Source organism: Zootoca vivipara, chromosome 2 (genome assembly GCF_965207765.1).
Source record: "Zootoca vivipara chromosome 2, rZooViv2.hap1.1, whole genome shotgun sequence".
Classification (NCBI taxonomy): Eukaryota; Metazoa; Chordata; class Lepidosauria; order Squamata; family Lacertidae; genus Zootoca; species Zootoca vivipara.
Genome location: NC_142584.1, coordinates 29,038,925 through 29,057,086, shown reverse-complemented (window position 1 = coordinate 29,057,086; position 18,162 = coordinate 29,038,925). Strand labels below are relative to the sequence as shown.

At 39.3% G+C, this 18,162-nt stretch overlaps 1 protein-coding gene across 9 annotated transcripts in view; it reads left to right on the top strand.

Annotated features, from left to right (window-relative positions):
• The first annotated feature begins 1,103 nt into the window (after positions 1-1,103).
• The window catches only part of CCDC57 (coiled-coil domain containing 57), a 49,754-nt gene continuing 32,695 nt past the window's right edge, over positions 1,104-18,162 (top strand). For 2 of the 9 annotated variants that reach the window (XM_035104301.3, XM_088661514.1), the window contains exons 1-7: positions 1,104-1,351; positions 6,375-6,783; positions 7,931-8,039; positions 9,698-9,799; positions 10,614-10,771; positions 12,046-12,120; positions 13,244-13,444. In XM_035104301.3, coding sequence (XP_034960192.3) covers positions 6,380-6,783; positions 7,931-8,039; positions 9,698-9,799; positions 10,614-10,771; positions 12,046-12,120; positions 13,244-13,444 — 1,049 coding nt within the window. In that variant the 5' untranslated portion in view covers positions 1,104-1,351; positions 6,375-6,379. Of the gene's footprint in view, positions 1,352-2,259; positions 2,406-4,509; positions 5,499-6,374; positions 6,784-7,928; positions 8,040-8,226; positions 8,292-9,417; positions 9,468-9,697; positions 9,800-10,613; positions 10,772-12,045; positions 12,121-13,243; positions 13,445-18,162 lie in introns of those variants that run through there. The other 7 variants (XM_088661517.1, XM_088661516.1, XM_088661511.1 and 4 more) reach the window with 6 other exon arrangements.

Here is an 18,162-nt window from a genome sequence, read left to right as displayed (position 1 = left end):
TCCAAATTCATAAGTCTATCACTGGCTGCTACCATGATGGTTATGCTCCATCACAAGCAGTAATGGTTGCTGGAAATGGCAATAAAATAGAGAACTCCTGTGTTCAGGTCCTGCTTGTGAGTTTCCCACAGGTCACTGTGAGAACAGGAGGCTGGACTAGATCAGGCTCTTTTTATGTTTTATTGTGATTTTATAATTGTTAGTTGCCTTCCAAATCTGTATGATCTAGGGCAGGGCAGGATACAAAGACTTCGCAAAACAAATAAATGTTTCTGAAAACATTGTTTTTTCCTCTCTTCCCTGCCAAAGCCCCTCTAACTCTCTGCCCTTGTATTAAAATAATGAACAAGAACATATTTTTCCTCCAGCGCGTCAAACTCTGCACACTGTTTAAACATGTTAACAGTTATTACAGGAAACTAGTCATGCTGTTCCAGTCAGGGAAGTCACTGAGCCTGACGAAAACATCTTGCTATGTTGCTCCAAGCTTCACGTAGACAAGAGGAGGGTGGGGAGCATGAGTATCGTAGGGCAGAGTTTGTGTGGGGTGTGACTGCTTTACCCAAAACAAATGCTTCCTCATTTAGAATTGAACTGGCTTGCCCTGGTTCCCTTAATATTTATTCATTGTAATGTTTTTGGTTTTTTTATTTCATGAGAAGGTAGAAATGTATATACTGTATAGATCACTGATAGCAGTACTGTACTGTGTGTGGACGAAGTGTATCAGCAATGTTAAAGCCCCTGTAGGGGACACAGGCGAGCGTCCCGACCTGCATCATGCCCTCAACCCCGCGATTTGCTTTTAAAAAGCCATTCAGGCAATTGAGACTTGCCTGAGCAGCGCAATACCGAGCCTGGTCCTCGGCAGAAGATGAAATGCAGGCAGTGGCGGCCAAAGCTGGCCCTCCAGCTGTTTTGGGACTACAATTCCCATAATCCCTGACCACTGGTCCTGTTAGCTAGGGATGATGGGAGTTCTAGTTCAAAAACAGCTGGAGGGCCAAGTTTGGCCATGCCTGAAAGAAACATGGCTTGGGGATCATTATGGAAAGGGGGGGTGTAAAAAAAATCTTAACACTGGTTGGAGCTGGAAACGGTAGGATAGGAAGCGTGGCGCGGCTGTGTGTCTTGCGGGGCTAGATGCAGAGGGCATTGGCTAGGGAAGTTACTCTTGCTTCCGCGGAGAACTCAACATGCTACGACTGGGGAGGAGCGAAGGGCGGTCCCAACGGTCCGAAGAGCCGGGTGCCGGAAGGAAGCATTTTCACGTCGCACCAGCGGCGGCGGTTTCTAAGGAAACGGGGTCTTCGCTGTTGCCGAGATTGAGCCGTTTCTTGGAACCTGCTGGGTTTGTGCAAGGAAAGGGGTTGTAGTACGAGAAGGGTGGGCTGGGTGCTTTCATCGCCAGTCTAATGAGGCATAAGATGCAGGTTTGGAGAAGGGGGGGGGATTTTAGGCGGTCTGTGTGGTTTGCTAAAACCCACCACCCTAGGAAGCACAGACATAGGGGAAGTGGGGCAGTGCCGGATTTTGTTGTTGTTGTTTAGTCGTTTAGTCGTGTCTGACTTTTCGTGACCCCATGGACCATAGCACGCCAGGCACTCCTGTCTTGCACTGCCTCCCGCAGTTTGGTCAAACTCATGTTAGTAGCTTCGAGAACATTGTCCAGCCATCTCGTCCTCTGTCGTCCCCTTCTCCTTGTGCCCTCCATCTTTCCCAACATCAGGGTCTTTTCCAGGGAGTCTTCTCTTTTCATGAGGTGGCCAAAGTGTCGGATTTACGTATAAGCTAAACAAGCTATAGCTTAGGGCCCCACTCTCTTGGGCCCCCCCAAAAAATGTAAAGGAAAAAAACCCTGGATGTACATTTCCAAAATATAAGATAACTAATATACTTCTTCTCAATTGTATTTCAGTTCAACAATTACCTTGATAAAATACATATTTTGTTATGTGCAAATGGCTTTAGATATCTATCAGGTCCATAAATGACCATATAGCATATATTCAGCACAAAAAACAGCGACAATTTGTTGTTGACAAAAGACAGCTGGACATATAAAGGGCCCCATTGCCTTCATTAGCTTAGGGCCTCATCAAACCTATATCCGGCCCTGGAAAGGGGGGGTATGGATGACAAAATGAGGCAAAGTCATGCGTGGGACATGGGTAGCATGAAGGGGGGGCACAGTTATACTGTATGCTGCATAACTTCAGTCCCTGGCCATGCTCTTGTTAATGGCACAACTCTACACCAGCCCCAGACCTGATCAAAGACAAATCGCTCTCATTGACTTCATTAACAACAACAACAACAACAACAAAAGGTCACCCATCATTAGCAACCGTGCCTTCTTGACAGAGCATACGGTATGGGAGAAACTAGCACCCAATCTATTATAGGTAGGTAGCCGTGTTGGTCTGGGTCGATGTAAAATAAAAAAATTCCTTCAGTAGCACCTTAAAGACCAACTAAGTTTTTATTTTGGTATAAGCTTTCGTGTGCATGCACACTTATCTGAAGAAGTGTGCAAGCACACGAAAGCTTATACCAAAATAAAAACTTAGTTGGTCTTTAAGGTGCTTCTGAAGGAATTTTTTTATTTTACTCCAATCTATTATATAAGCCCCCACAGAAGGAGGCCATAACACAGATGGTAGGGTGTACGGCACGGGTCTTTTATCTCTCCGGTCTCGAATGATGCATATTTAATGCTCACGACACTTTTGTGTCTGGACTTGAACTCTTTAATGGGTATTCTCTGCCTCAGGGCTCCAGACACAAGCATGCAACCCTTGCGCTCCATTCCGGCAATTGGAGGTAGCAGGGCAGAACAGCATACTTTGCTCATGGGGGGAATTTGAAATAGGAAGGGCCTGGGGCATGTTTGTGCCTGTCTTGCAAATTGCACCATAGGCTTCCCTTGCATGTTGCTTTAGCATGTTTGTGCGTCTTTCGTTGAGGGGGTGGGGTGGGGGAGAGAAACTGTTTTGCCAAACCAGCAGTCTCACGAGATCATTAGTTGCTGATTTGACAAGCAGTGCCATAGGGCTCCACTTCCTTTGTGTCTGGCCACTACCTAGTTCTATCCATTTCTAGTGTGATGGAGGTATGGTGAAGTGACTGCTGCCATCGCTCAAACTTGGCCCGCGTGGGGCGGGTCCCTCTTTTTGACATGTTGTGGCCATTGTCATTGGCGTGCTCCCTGGTTTGGTGGACTGTGATGATGTTTCCAGGGACACAATGTACCTGCTGGGTTTTTTTGTTTTTTGTTTTTGTACTTTCTGGTTTTGTTTTTCACCTTCTCCTTCCATGATAAACACACATTGGATACACATCTGTTCCCACCAGCACAATGGTGGTGCTTCTCTTCCCTCCCCAGCATAATATGAGTATAGGATTGCTCTGCCCATTTCTTCCATTAAGACAAATGGGATTAATTTTGTATGGTCCTTGCGATCAGGACTGGTTGGAATATTTTAGCCTAATCAGTGCTACATAGGCCAATTTGCCCCTTTTCAGCTTTACAATACCAACTTCTTAAAATAGTAATAGATTAATGCTCTTAGAACTATTTCTTTCTTTGTATATTGGTTACATGTTTTGCATTTTAAAAAGATGCGATAGTAAATTCACTCTGAACACAAAGCTCTTTAAGAAAAAAAAGAGCCTCAGCTAGCAAAGTATGATTTCTGTTCCAGGAGGGGAGGGAGCAAAAGATGGTGTCTGTGTTGCCTTAATTTTTAGAACCCCCCCCCCCTTGATGGAAACAAACTCTTTATAATTATCTTGTGGGAGCTGCTTTGTTTTGGGTATTATTTTTCCCACTTCTTTTGAAGGAGACCTCCTCTTGGGTCCGCAAAGTCCTTCCCACACAGTGGGGTCCTCTTTTTTTCTTCTTTTTCTCTGGAGGTGGGACTGGTGATTCTTTCGGGGGGCTCTTTCCTTTCTGTATTTCTTCTTATTTCCATTGTCGCAATCTCAAATAAAACGTTGATTCCCCCCCTTCTATTTCCCAACGTTCTTCCTTTGTTACAATAGGATCTTTTATTGGTCTTATTGGAAGTTTTTGTCATCTGGCAGGTGCTGCAGGAGCCGGTGGAGGACAGTCAGGTTTTGGAGAGGGCTTGGGTCTCCATAATGGCATTTTCTGGCTTTCTTTCCTGTCACAACATGTTCTGGGTTAAAATTCATCAAAAATGGGGGGGGGGGAATAGCAGGCTCAGAAGGGGGAAAGGAAGAGGGTTGCCATCTGTCCTTTAAAACACAGGTTGGTTCCCCTATTCCTCTATTCGTGATGTCTTTTGTCACCTTTTGGAAGTCATAATGACACTGGAAGGTTTTTGCCCTCACCCTGCCTTGCCTGCCTCGTGCAGCCTAGCAGTTAGGCTCCTGCGAAGTTGTGTTGCCTCAATTTTGATCTCTAAGTGCCTTAAGAAAGATGTTGTCTAAAGATTGACTTGCTAAATTTAACCAATGAGGCATATGTCAGAAGCTTTTTTTTAAATTAAAAAAACACTTATGAAAGCCTTCTGATACCACTTTAATTTGGCTAGTATCAAATTCTATTTTGCTTTAGAGGGGGAGTCAATACATTTTTAATATGTGAGAGTAAAACCCATGGAAATCAATCAGACTTAAGGCATGACTAATTTTCCCATTTACTTCAGTGGGAGCTAAATTCAGCTGACAGTGGAATACTATGTTTGTCTACTCAGAAGTAAGTTCCAATAGGTTCAGTGGGGCGTACTCCCAAGTGAGTGTGACTAGGCTTGCAGCCTAAAAATTAGCCTTTTAAAAATATTAGAAATATCTAGGTGATTGCATTTATACTTCCAGCACACAAGTGCATGCATTTAGGAACGAAGTAAACATAATACTTTTTTAAAAAAACTTTCAGTAGTGTCTAATAAATACTCTGAGAATCTAAGCATAAAAGAAAAACAATTCTTCAGCTAGGTTTCTTTTTAGTAGCAAGATAGAATGCAAGCGAAACTTTCCCTATCACTTTATTTCCATGCTGATGAAAGCTTCACTTGCTACATTTTTTTTGCTTGTCATACATCTGTTAACAGCAGACACCTGTTAACCTTTAAGAAATAAAGCTGGTGACTTTATATGTTACTACTTTACTAGAATACAAATGATTTATTTAATTTCTATACCGCTTTATAATTTTAAGAAAAAACTCAAAGCAATTTACAGCATATTCAGTCAACAAAACATAAATAAAACAATCTGAAGAAAGTCAAATATAGAGTATACAGTCAAAGCAACACAACAGAAAACTAAAATATTATCTTAAAGATTTCAAAATAAAACATTTCAAAGGAGGTCAACTACATAATACAGTACATATTCAACATAGTAGGGCTGGGTGAGTGTGGGCCCTGCCCCCTAGGCTAGGTGGAAAGGGCCTTGCAGGGAGTGGCCTTCATGCCTCACAGCCGGGCAATGTTCCTCCGGCCTCATGAGGAGCCTCTTCAGTAGAGCTGGTGAGTCTGGGCCCGACCCCCTAGGCCAGCAATAAAATAATAAACCAACAGTACAAAATCTGTCCCACCTATTGACATATTTTATTTTATGTATATGTAGCATAATTTTTATCTACCATGGTTGTTTAGTTCAGTAACCCTTCCTAAATTATACTTAATAATCCTGCATAATTTTAAAATTATTTTTATTATGTGAAATATTAACTCATTGTAACACGGAAAAGTGTAAACAGTATGAACATTTTTTCCCTATGGAATCTGGACTAATTCTACAATTTTTGGTACTATTTACTTCAGTTCATTGAACTGCATCCTGTCCTCCACTGGTGGGAAAGTGAAATACAGTAGTAGAAATATAGCATTAAGCGGGTAGTGGTGGGATCTGTATTTAAAAAATATGCCTGCTGTACCCTCATTGGAGATGTTTTATTAGACTGTCTCATCTGAAAACCGTATTTTGCATTTGAAAAGATTAAAGAGCTACCATTGGCTTGCAAATAAACATTTGTCTGATTCATTTGTTGCTGTTCTGCATGGCATTACAGATGGAATAATCTGTCATAAATTACACAGAAAAATACAATGCTATGAGTAAAATGAGATGTGATAGCAACAGACTCAACTTGAGCGCTGGCTAATCTGTGTAAAGATCATAGCTGTTAGGTTTTCCCTTTTCTCGCGAGGAAGCCTATGCAGATCATTGCACTCTGAAACCACTACCACCCAGCTGTTTCCTACCAGGTGGGGATTACCATACTGGGTAAAAGCATTAGGGCAGGATAAAAATCTTTGTATAAGTAAATAAACAACAAGAAGAATAGATTGATTTTTTAAAAAATGTCTTACTCTGCCCTAATTAATGGTTTTCTTTTTCAGGTTCAATGATGCCCCATACAGAGAAGGAGTTGAATGACCTTCTTATTTGTAAAGAAAAAGAACTGAAAGAGCTCCAAGCTCATCAAATCCATTTTCAGAAAACATCACTTCATGAAACCAGAAAGCAGCTTCAAGAAATGCATAGGAAATTCAACAGTTTAAAGGAAGATTTCACCTATAACCTTAGAGTCTTAGAGGAGAGAGATAGAGAGCTGGAACGCTATGAACGCTTGTTTATACAGTTGAAAATGGTTGAAAATGCTAAAGAGGCAGAGGTTAGTGATCTTAGAATACAAGTGGATAAGCTGCAGCAAACACTTGCCAAGGAAACAAAGAAGCAAGAGTCTCTGCAATACCAATACCATCAAAAGCTTAAAGAACACCAGTTAGAGTTGGAGCGGCTTCACAGGTAAGAGAGATCCAGTGCTGTGTCGGTATGACAGAAGTTCAGCCTTCTAGATCCAAGCCTTGATTCTCTCTGTACCTCATTCTGGTAGTAATCCTGCTTAGTATAATAGAATTGTAGAGTTGGAAGGGGCCATGCAGGTCATCTATTCCACCCTCCAGCATTGCAGGAATTTTTTGGCCAAGGTGGGGCTTAGATCCCACAGCTCTGAGATTAAGAGTCTCATGCTCTACCGGATGAGGTATCCCACAATCCTACTGCTTCTGCTTTGTGTCTCTGCCATAAAGAAATTGGAAGATGTTTCCCCTTCCACATGGGGGGTGGAGCAGTCAGTAGCATGGACTCCTGATCTTACCCATTGCTTTTTTGTCCCCCCTGTTTACCCACTATTTTGTTTGTATATAATGACTTTCCAACTGCTGATAACACTTAATGTATCTTACAGAGTGGACATTGGTTCGTGAATGAATGCTTATGCCACAAAAAATATGAATCTTTTAAAGTGCCCTGGGAGTGTTTGTAATCTTAACTTCAACTAAGGTTTAGTCTTTTTAGAGGGTAGTGTAATCAAAGCCTCTAAACAGAATGTCTGTACTAATCCATTTTCTTGAGGCAATTGTGCATTGGTTTTGTCTTTTATGCAGCTGCCTCAAACCATTTACCAATTCTCTAGATGTAGAGAATTTTAAGTGCAATGTAGGCCATTGTGATCCTGGGTCTTCCTTGGCTATAATCTTTCTGTTTTGCAAGGTATGAGATACCTTATCAGATCTGTTGCTACCTGTTGGATTATGGCAGGAATCAGTGGTGCATATATGAGACATTTTACTACTTAATACTTGCTCATACTATTTAAATAGGTAAATAGCTTAGATCTGTGCTTATGCCATACTCTTATTCTTTCAGGCAAATTCATGTGTACAAACACATTTGCAATTAGGGGAAGGGCATTTTGATTCAAGAGCATGTGAATAGAAATTAGTATTTGCTCAAGTACACACTACATGTTGTTATTGTTCTTCCAAAATACAATAACTTATTAAACTTAGTTTTAATTAAGTCCACAACTTCTTATTGAAGTGTGCTTATTTTTAAAACTATTATTTTTGTAGCCATAGTGAATGCGATGTCACTGGATTTTTATTTTTAGTTCTAAGGACTCTGATATCAATCAGCATCTTCAGGAGTATGGGGATATGAAGCAGCAACTAGAGAGAAAACTGCAGGAAGTAGAATGTGAACTTGCTTTGCAAAGACAGGTACAGTATGTTTAATAAATGAGATAAATAGATTTCATTTTTTGTTGCAGTTCCTACAGACAGATGAGAGTTAATTATACTGTGCAGTTACTTAATTTCCCCCAGGCATCTAGTTCCCCCTGCCTAGTCTGACATTAATAGTAATGTGCGATTAATGAGCAGTACTGAAATTGCTTTCCCATTCTAGGTATCAGGTGGCATTTATGTTTTTGGTTATCTTCTCGCATTGGCAGCCTCCCCTTGGGAAAATTGGTAAGATTGTGTCTAGTAAAATGAGATGGTGTAAAATTCTTTCCACAGGGGTAGAGCCAAAATGTTGCGCTAAATTTGCCAACCTTGAAATTTCAGGAAGGTCAGAACTATAAATCAAGAGCAGCTTTACTAAGTTGTGAAGGCTAAATAAACACCCTGGCCTCCGGCATCAATCCCTACTTCTGTAATTTCAGGGTTCTCTTCCTTCCAGATTTGTATGTAACAACCAACAGGGCTATCAATTGATTTCATTTATTATTTATTTAAATTGATTCTTTATCTTTTTTTAAAAAAGTTTATATATCCTTTATCAGTTGATTTCAGGACAGTTTAAATTACATTCTAGGTATAATCAAATTTTCTCTATGGAAGTATTTTTGAGATACTTTTGAGAAAGTATAAAAAATAATAATAAACAAAAGCTACCTCCCAGAGAAAAGGTGAGCTTTTATTATTTTGTGATTGTTTCTTTTTTATTTTCATAACAGTAATAATAATAAAAGAAAGTATTAAAAAAACACAACTGTTGATTGTACCCAACGCTGCTATTTCAGTAGAACAGCAGACCTCAGTTTGTACCACAGACCTTTTTCCTCCTCTCTTTTCCGCTGTAGCCCCCTGTGCACCCTCAGAATCAGTGGATTAGAGGACCCTCCAGAACAGATTTTGTGGGTGCACAAGGAGAGGAAGTTCTGTTGTGCAAGTGGAACTCTCCCCATGCAATGTTAGATACAACCCTATGGGGGAATAATAATATAACAGCCAGCCACAAGGATACAAGTGCAGCAATAGAAGTAATAAAGTTTCATGAGGTAGAAAAAAATAGGAATTGCATTGGAGCAGCTGTGAAATTATGTGAGAATAGGCCATCTGACCAAAAGTAATCACAAGGTTTAGCAAGGTGACCATTGATATTTTATTTTTAATGTTCTATTATTATAGTAATAATCTGGAACTTAAAAAGCTGCAATAAATAAATGAGTTTTCATCTCAATTAAAATTGCCCCTCCATTAATAAACTAAATTTTTAATTGATAATTTACAGATTAAACTATTGAATGCTTGCAGCCCTAATTTTACACAATTCTCTCTCTGTCTTGCTTATGTTTTAAATGTATGGCAAAAGGAATGTTACGAGTTCCCTTAAGGATTCCCAGAAAGTTTCCTCTTCTTCAGGTTTGTTTGCTGAATACTTATGTTCATAAAAAGTTAAAGATCCTTCTCATCATTGGCTTCTCTTATAGCTTTTTTCAGTTTTGTAAGTTTAAACTTGCCACTGGGTATGTTGCCCAGACACCCTCATTGCAGATGCCTCCTGCCCTCCATTTACTCCTTGATCCACCTCCTCATCCACTGTTTCTCACCCCAGAATTACTTCAGTCTTTGTTTTGTCAACTTCATTTCAGGAACTTCTAGTTGAATTTGATTCAGAAATGAAAAAGAGAGAGCATGAGTTTCGACGGAAAGCGGATGAAATGAGCAATTTAGTTCTGTCTCATGAGCTTAAGGTAGATGTGCCCTCAAAATTTGAAATGTACACAGCAAAAATAAATAAGCAATCAATCTACATTCTATTACTTCTACTTAGTGTGTTTTGTGATGTATAGGCAATCAGTGATCAATGGAACTCATGGCCTGTTTTTCCATGGAACATTGTGAGGTTAAATGCCATAACTACTGACTGTCAATTCAGACACCATACAAAACCATAGTTAGCAAAACTCTATGTTATAAGCCCACTTTAAACCATTTTTTTTCATTAGGATGTGCCAGCTTTCATGAGCAGTTAACTATGTTTGTATGTTGGGACTTCAAAGCTCAATGCAGGGATGTTTGAAAGCCATTTTGCTAACAGCCCTGTACTGCTCTTTGAACTTGGAGATTTAAAGACTAGTGAAACTGCTTGCAAAAGGGCTTTCAAACAGCCCCACTTTGAGCTTTGGCTGCAAGTATCTTTTCCAATTGAGTGAACAAGTGGGCGCAGCTACACTTAGCAGGATTTATTCCCTGTTCATTAGCTGATGGACAAGGGTTAAATCCTTCTGTTTTGGCTGTGCGTGCCAGTTCCCAGTCAGGGTACAGGCAGACACAGCCAATGCAGAACCAAACCGTCCCTCCCTGCCAATAGCTGCCATCAGTGTGACATCAGCCAATTGGCAGGTGGGTGCTTGTTTTTTAAATGGTCGTGTGGGCTAAATTTGATACCATAGTGAGCCAGGATTGGCCTGCAGACTGGAGGTTCCCCAGATCTGACTAAGCCTCGGTTTGGCTTTGTGTGAGATGCAGACTCAGCCCATGTGCCTTTTTGTTCTCCTTTGAAAGGTGAAGCTGTTGACCAAAGAATTGGAGGCTTTGAAAGAGGCTGGAACAGAAGTGGCAGAATCATTGAAAATGGCAGAAGCAAGAAACTTGGAGTTAGAGAAAGAAGTCAAATGCAGGGATTGGGAAATAAAGGATCTCGCAGCTGTGAAAGATGCTCAGTAATGTACCATTCCATTGAGTATAGAGGAAAAACTTCCTTTCAGTTCACCATTTCTTTCTGCCTCCCAGTATATTCTTAATCCATTTTTTCATGTCTGTAAAAGGAATATGTTTACTTTTGCTGTTGCTGCCCTTGAGGTTACATCTGGTACATCAGTGGCTCATGTCATACTTTCTTCACTGCTACAGTAAAGCTTAAAGTTGCAGTGCTGGTTTCCAATCTTGTCTGCTCGTTTAATTTCTGCCAAATTTGGTAATGAACCATGGGTTGTATGCAATGCAATGTAAGCAGCATTCCACTCATACAATGGAACTTCCTCTTCCTCTTCTCTCTCCCCACATACCCAAAATCTGGGACAGAGTAGATTTTGTGGGGGCATGGGGGGCTGTTCTGGTAACATGACTTATTTGTAGCAGTTGTAGTATTTAAATCTTGAAGAGAAATGCACGACACATTTCCCTATGTTTCCAATATCTATATCTGTGCAAGGAATGACTCCCCCTCCCCACCTAAAATCGAAATAATAACATATGAGCCAGGTGGGAAATGGGCTCCCCTGCATATATGTTCACCTTTTCTGTTTTCCCTAGCTCAGTGGGGAAAGGTTGCAAAAGAATAGCAGCATGGGGTACAAGAACAGACATATTAGCCCAAATATGACTGAGTATGGGATGTAACTGCATTAAACTGAATGATATTTATTTTAATTGAAATCATAAAATCGTAGAATTGTAGAGTTGGAAAGGCCCTGGAAGGTCATCTAGTTCAACTCCCTGCAATGCAGGAATCTCAACAAAACGTTCACATCTCTTGAAAAACATTCAGTTCAAGCACAGCTGCCATTCTTTTGCTATGATCCCCAGACATGAATGTAGATCCTGCAGGCCTGTCATAAGCTAAACTATTTAGTTAGTCACATATTTATTTATTTATTTTATTATGTTTCTAACCCACCCTTCATCAGAACAGATCTCAGGACGGGGCACAATACTATTACAAATCCTCAAAACCCATCAATCACATTAAAACAACCAGAAACAAAAATCTATTAACCACAAGAGCTGGTTAAACAAAAAACAAAAAAAACCCTTAATTAAAAACCACAAGGCTTTAAAAACTACAAATCCTATATTTAACTACCGAAACTATATTCAGTGGGGCACCTAGCTATGCTAGATCCATCATTTTGTTTTCCTTAAACACTTTATCTTCAATACAAATGAACTAATTTTAAAGCATTATTTTATTGTCCTCCAATATTTGCCAATACAGGATACGGGATTTAGAAAGAAAAATCGATTCAGTACAGCTGAGCTGGAAAAAAGAAAAAGAAACATTTGAGAGAAAGTGAGTTCTTTGGATAGATGACATTGTATTTTTTGTGTACTTTTCTCATTAAAAGCAGTCTTTTTTTAAAAAAAAAAGTAGTGTGCAACAAGCAATTGCTGCAGATAACTTTGGTGTTTGGTGCAACTGAAAGGTGTTCTTTCTGTTTTCAGATAGTGATGTAATCTTACTGCATGAATATATTGAAGTTTTAAGAAAGATGTGTTGTTTTGCATGTTAGCATGAATAATGTAATATGTAAAATGGTCCTTAAGTAGTGTGTGGATTAAGTATTTGTTTTTATCTGTGCTCCCTCTCCATTCATTACCCTGTAACATCTTTTTTTGTTTAGGGCCTAAACATAGGCAAATGGTTACTGTACTCTGAATTTATGGTTCTTTCTCCTGTAGTTCACTTTTAAACACATTGGGCACACACAAAAACCACCTCATAATATCAAAGTGCATTGGAAATATTTAAAGAAACCACTTCTTAAACTTTAGCATTTCCAATGTTTTTTGTGGTAAAAAGGGCCACTTGTTACCCCTAACAGAGTTAGAAACATAGGAAGCTGCTTATACCAAGTTAGACCACTGGTCCATCTAGCTCAGTACAGTACTGTCCACATTGACCGGCTGTGGCTGTCCAGTGTTTCAGACAGGGTACACTCTGAGCCCTACTTGCAGATGCCGGGGATGCAAAGCAGGTATTGCTATTTTATTTTTAATAGACTTTAGATATATTTGTCATATTTGTCATAATGGAGTTGTGGAATGTCCATTTTTCATTGGGACATCTTTAACCTTATAGTAGGATTATTCATGGGGTACCCTACCCCTACCTTTGATCATATTAGCACTGTTCAATGTCTCTGAACCTGACAACCTGAAGATCAAAATTATCATGTAGGGGAAAACAAGCTAAACAGAAGGATTTTTACCAAGTCTGTAAAATAACTACAGAAGCTTCTAAAAATGTACATTGTAAACCTTTGTGCAAGTTTTTATACACTTGGTAGGAAAACAGCACGATCATTTCTAATTTTAAAAAAGTTTTAATTCACTTTGGTAGATTGATTGTCTCAAAAAGTACAAATCCAAAAGAACAAATTGTCTTTTAAATTTAATTTTGTTCTTTCTGAAAGGCATGCAGCAATAGATCACTTTGCCAGGGAAAAGGATGCATTACTTGCTTCAATAAAGGAGGCCCATACTGAGCAGATACGGAAGTGGGAAAATCAAGTCCGAGACCTGCAAATAAATAAGGAAACTTTGGAAATGGAACTGCGTCAGGCAGAATGGAGGCATACAGAGGTCAAGAGAGAGAAAGAGGCTGTCATTGAAAAGTAAGTTAGACTTTATGTGTACTGTTTAGGCATGTAGATGTGTGTTTCAGTGCAAACAAGTGGATTACACCCCCACATGGATGTAGGGGAGAAGGGGGCTTTCTTTTCCCTCTGAATCCATGTGAGGATGCAATCCATTTGTAGGTACCCTCTTTTGCAGGTAGGCATGTTGTTGCTTTTCCCATAATTAAATCTGAAGTTAAATGACAGGATCTCATTTTTATTTTTGGATGAAATGTACCTATTTAGAGCATGGTGTTTCACTTGTTTTGTACACGATATATCCCAGGACGTAGTGCACACAGCTGGTATATTCCTCGCACTACTCCTGATAAGGCATCTCATTGCTGTTTTCCAGTGCTGAAAAGTTAACACTTTGTTTAAGGAGCTACTGACACCCCCACTTCTCTCAGGATGACTAAGCAAGTATTAAGAAGTTCATTGCAACATCCACATGTGGCAAGTGGTGTGCTGCAGTGCTTACTCAAGAGCAGGGACATAACCTGCCCTTTGAAATGCAGTCACTCTGCTCCCTTTTCAAATAATATTAAACCTAAATATATATATATATGAAGAAGCAAAATGGCCTAGATTGGTATATTCATAGTTATCCATTAATAATGGTTTATTGTGACATGTGAAGGAGGACACTGTTAGGTACAACATCCTGTAACAAACTGGTATACTGAAACTTCACATAAAAACTAAAGAATCAAGAAAGACACTTAAGATGTTTCTTTTTGTGTGCATGCACTACAATCTGAGCTATTGGTCACTTTCTCAATTAATGCAATACGCCTGCTTTACTAAACCAGTTGTCCAATGTGGCCTTCCCTTCCACTCCTTCTGCTGTAGCTTGATGGAATGGCTGAATAGGAGTATCCCTGGGATTTGGTATACAGCATCAGTGCCAAATCATTTCCTATTGACACCGAGGCAGAAATTATTAATGGCATAGAATTATTTCTCATAATATTGGACCATGGCTGAAACAGGGCTCCGAGTCCACTGTGGACTGTCCACATGTTTTATATGCCTTGGGATTTCAACTTAATGGCACTCATCAAAAAGTTCTTAGAATAGACTCGGAATGTGGCCTTTCACGGAGAGAGATTAACTGAAAATATTTACTCATTCATCGTGTAGTCAGTTGCAGTGCCTCCCTAGGACTCTTGGTTAATTTATTAACATTTCAAGACACAGGTTCTTTGGCTCAGAATACAGTTTCTGAAAGTATTGTATATTTATTATCAGGTGAGCACTATAATTTTACCAAGCAACAAATTGCTTATATTTAGGATTGTAAGAACATGTAACATTGTAGCAGTTCATTACTGAGTGATAAGGAATTGTAATATCTTCTCTCCAGATAACAGCATTTCTTGTCTTCTGTTGAAACAAAGGTCAAATGTAAAATTAGATGTATTAGTCAGTATGTATTTTTGCCTTTTCCTGTGAATATGCGTTGGGGTTATGCTAGGGTAGAAGACTTGGGGTACTGTCCACATCCCACTAATTATAACATATTATACAGTTGTTCTTGTACATAGATCACTATATACTGGTTTGGTTGATGCTCCACCAGGTATGCAACACTGAGAAGTGCTGCTTGTCCTAAACACACTTGCCAAAGTGCCACGTTCTGCATATACACTCAAGCGCACAGGTGCACAGGAGACTCCTTTCATTTAAGGAGAGGTCAGTCTGCAAGTGACAGAAGATTTGTGTGCAGATCAGGTCCCTCCACTGAATAGGAAATCTGTTATGGATGGAGAAACTCTTTGTACACAGTGTAATTCCCTGCCTAGAACAGACTGCTAGATTAAAACAATTGTGTAATTGTATTAAATTTGTCTTAATTTGTGAACAATTTGGTAAAATTCAGAAAATCAATAAAAATGATTTGGCAAAAAATAAAACCACTTGTGTCGCATTTCAGATCTGCCAACTGTGGTAAATGAAAATTTTAAAAATCAAAATCCACCAAATGTACCAGAAGATAGCAAAGATATTACACACATCACATATTTCTTTTAAAATGGAAAAAGTTACAGAAAGAAACTACAGATCAGAGGGTAGCAAATCTAATTTGGGGTGGGTGGTCCAAAGTACTACACTTGAATATTTTTTCATGCTTAGGAGAAGTTTCAGCTGCCACCTTAGTTATTAATTAAATTTCTATCTCACCTTTCATTGATTTCATGATGTCAGATCAGGTAATAGCATAAAATTATTATAAAACAATAGCCATAGCTGCCAAGTTATCCCTTTTTTAAAGGGATTTTCCCTTATGCTGAATAGGCTTCCTTGCGAGAAAAGGGAAAACTTGGCAGCTATGACAATAGCCAGTAAAATCAACTCAAGCAATTAAAATTTATCAAGTACAATGAAACCTTCTTACAGGAATCCCACCACTTGCTCCCCTAGAAAAACCTGTTTGAAGGCCAAGGTTTCCTCTGGAGTGTCACCCCATGAGGTTCTCAGCTCTGGTGATGCATACACATAAGTGCTTTGCACTCATGCACAGGAGATACTGGAGCTTGCTTTTAGTACTTGGCACTGAAGAGCTGCAAGCTTTACACAGGCTCCTTAAATCCCCTTGAAGGAAATAGAATTTAACAGCCTAATTGTGTCCAGGAGAAACAAAATAAAAATATTCCTTCCAGTAGCACCTTAGAGACCAACTAAGTTTGTCATTGGCATGAGCTTTCGTGTCCAGGAGAGCAGCCAAAAGATATAGTGAAGAATTGGTAACAAATGAATAATATTTATACAGCATCTAAATAAAGTGGGTAGGTACTTAAAGTGAAGAATGTGTATGCAAGCAAAATTGTGTGATAGGAAAAGCTTGGTATTGTGTTTTCCCCCTTAAAAAAAACAAAACTACGTTTCACCAATACTGTACTCTTGAATTATTTAAGGATATCACCCTGTATATGGAACCATGAGAAAAGCACTATAATCTCCCCCCCCCTCTTTTTTTTACTGTGTTGTAACTGCATTAGCTGGGAGGTGTTTTAGGGAATGTCAAGTCATTGTGGGTTTTTCACTGAGACATTAACTTTATGTGTGCAACTATGATAATAATGCTAAACAGAAAGCTCAGAACTAATAGGAAAATAGAAATATTATGAACTCTTGCAATAGTGTTAGATAAATGTGTGTGCATTTACAGTATATATATTAGCACTGTCAAAATCTGTCATACATGTATTTAAAAATCAGTACAGAACTAGAAAAAGTACAGAGGAGGCAAGGCATATAAAAAGGACTAGGAATGTACAGTAGTTTTCACATGAGGGGCAGGGCAGTCTCGAGCAGGTCGGGCGCCCTGGTGCTGAGGGGCGGAGATCGCTTCGGCGCCCCCGCCCTCGCAGGGCGCAGCATGGGTTCCACGCGGCTTCGCAGCGCCCCACCTACCGGCCCAGCGCCCTGCCGCCCCGCGCCACCGGGACTCTACCTAGAGCCGGCCCTGATGAGGGGACACTTGGACAAATTGAGATTAAAATGATATTAAAAGACAATATAACTAGTGCAATTGGTTAAGAATTCTTTCCTTGAAGTGTGAGCCAGTCATTTTATGAAATAATGATTGCACAATTGTATTTTCCCTTCATTGAATTAAGTGTTTTAGGATGCTGTGTAATCTGAAAGCATAAGAACTTTCTTTTAAAGTAGCATATAGTAGAAGATTGATTCATCAATGGCTAATTGAAGCAACTTTGTGGTGCAGACCCACACAAGCTATTATTTCATGCAATTTCTTCACTGTAAATGAGGATGAGGAGCCTATTTCATAGGATAAGCACAATACATAATGCAAACCTCTGCAAATTAAAAATGGTGTATGAATACTAAATAAAATAGTCATTGCTGGCCTTTAATTGTTCATTTCATGCTCCATCTGAAACTACTGGTATTGGTCTCTGTTGGAGACATAATTCACTTATGCCTGAGAGATGACTTCAGTTGGGAAACAGGAGATCAGGTGTTCTGGATTGTATGTTCTAATAAAGCTGGAGTGTATTCCTGTTTATAGGGATTTAACTTGGATCACTCACTAAACTAGTGGCAGACTGTAGAAACTAGGCCTCTTGTGTCTATTCTCTACATAGGCCAAAACTTTTTGAAAGCACGGTGCCCTGTGTGGTCTTGCTAATTATAGTTCTGAGAGAAACCAAATCCTGTTCCCTACAGCAGAACATTCTGAATGTTCTGAAGAGACAGCACTCACCAATTAGATGGTAGGTATTAGCTGACTGGTAAGGAAGATATGTGGTTTGTATAAATGGTTACTTCATAGCCTGTAAATCAACTGAACATTTGAAAATGCAATTCACTTATTACATTGTGTATGTGCAGAAGGGGTAGTGATACCTGCTGTCTCTTACTATTAATCCATGATGCAGTGGAATAAAGTAGCTTTTTCAATCAGACAGTTATGCATCTATCAATGCTATTGATAGATGCATAACTGCCTGATGTTTTTTTTAAAATACCCTAAAGAACAGAGTGCATATTGTGACAGTGAATTCCATAGATTATAGTTTTATTATGTAAAGACACATTTTATTTTCTTTGTCTTAAGCTTACTGCTTATTATTTTCGTAGGATGAATGAAATATCTGTATTATGAGAATGAATGTTTGAATTTACTGTTTCAATAACACTTTTGATTATTATTATTTTTAAAAAACCTCTTTCACATTTCTATTATC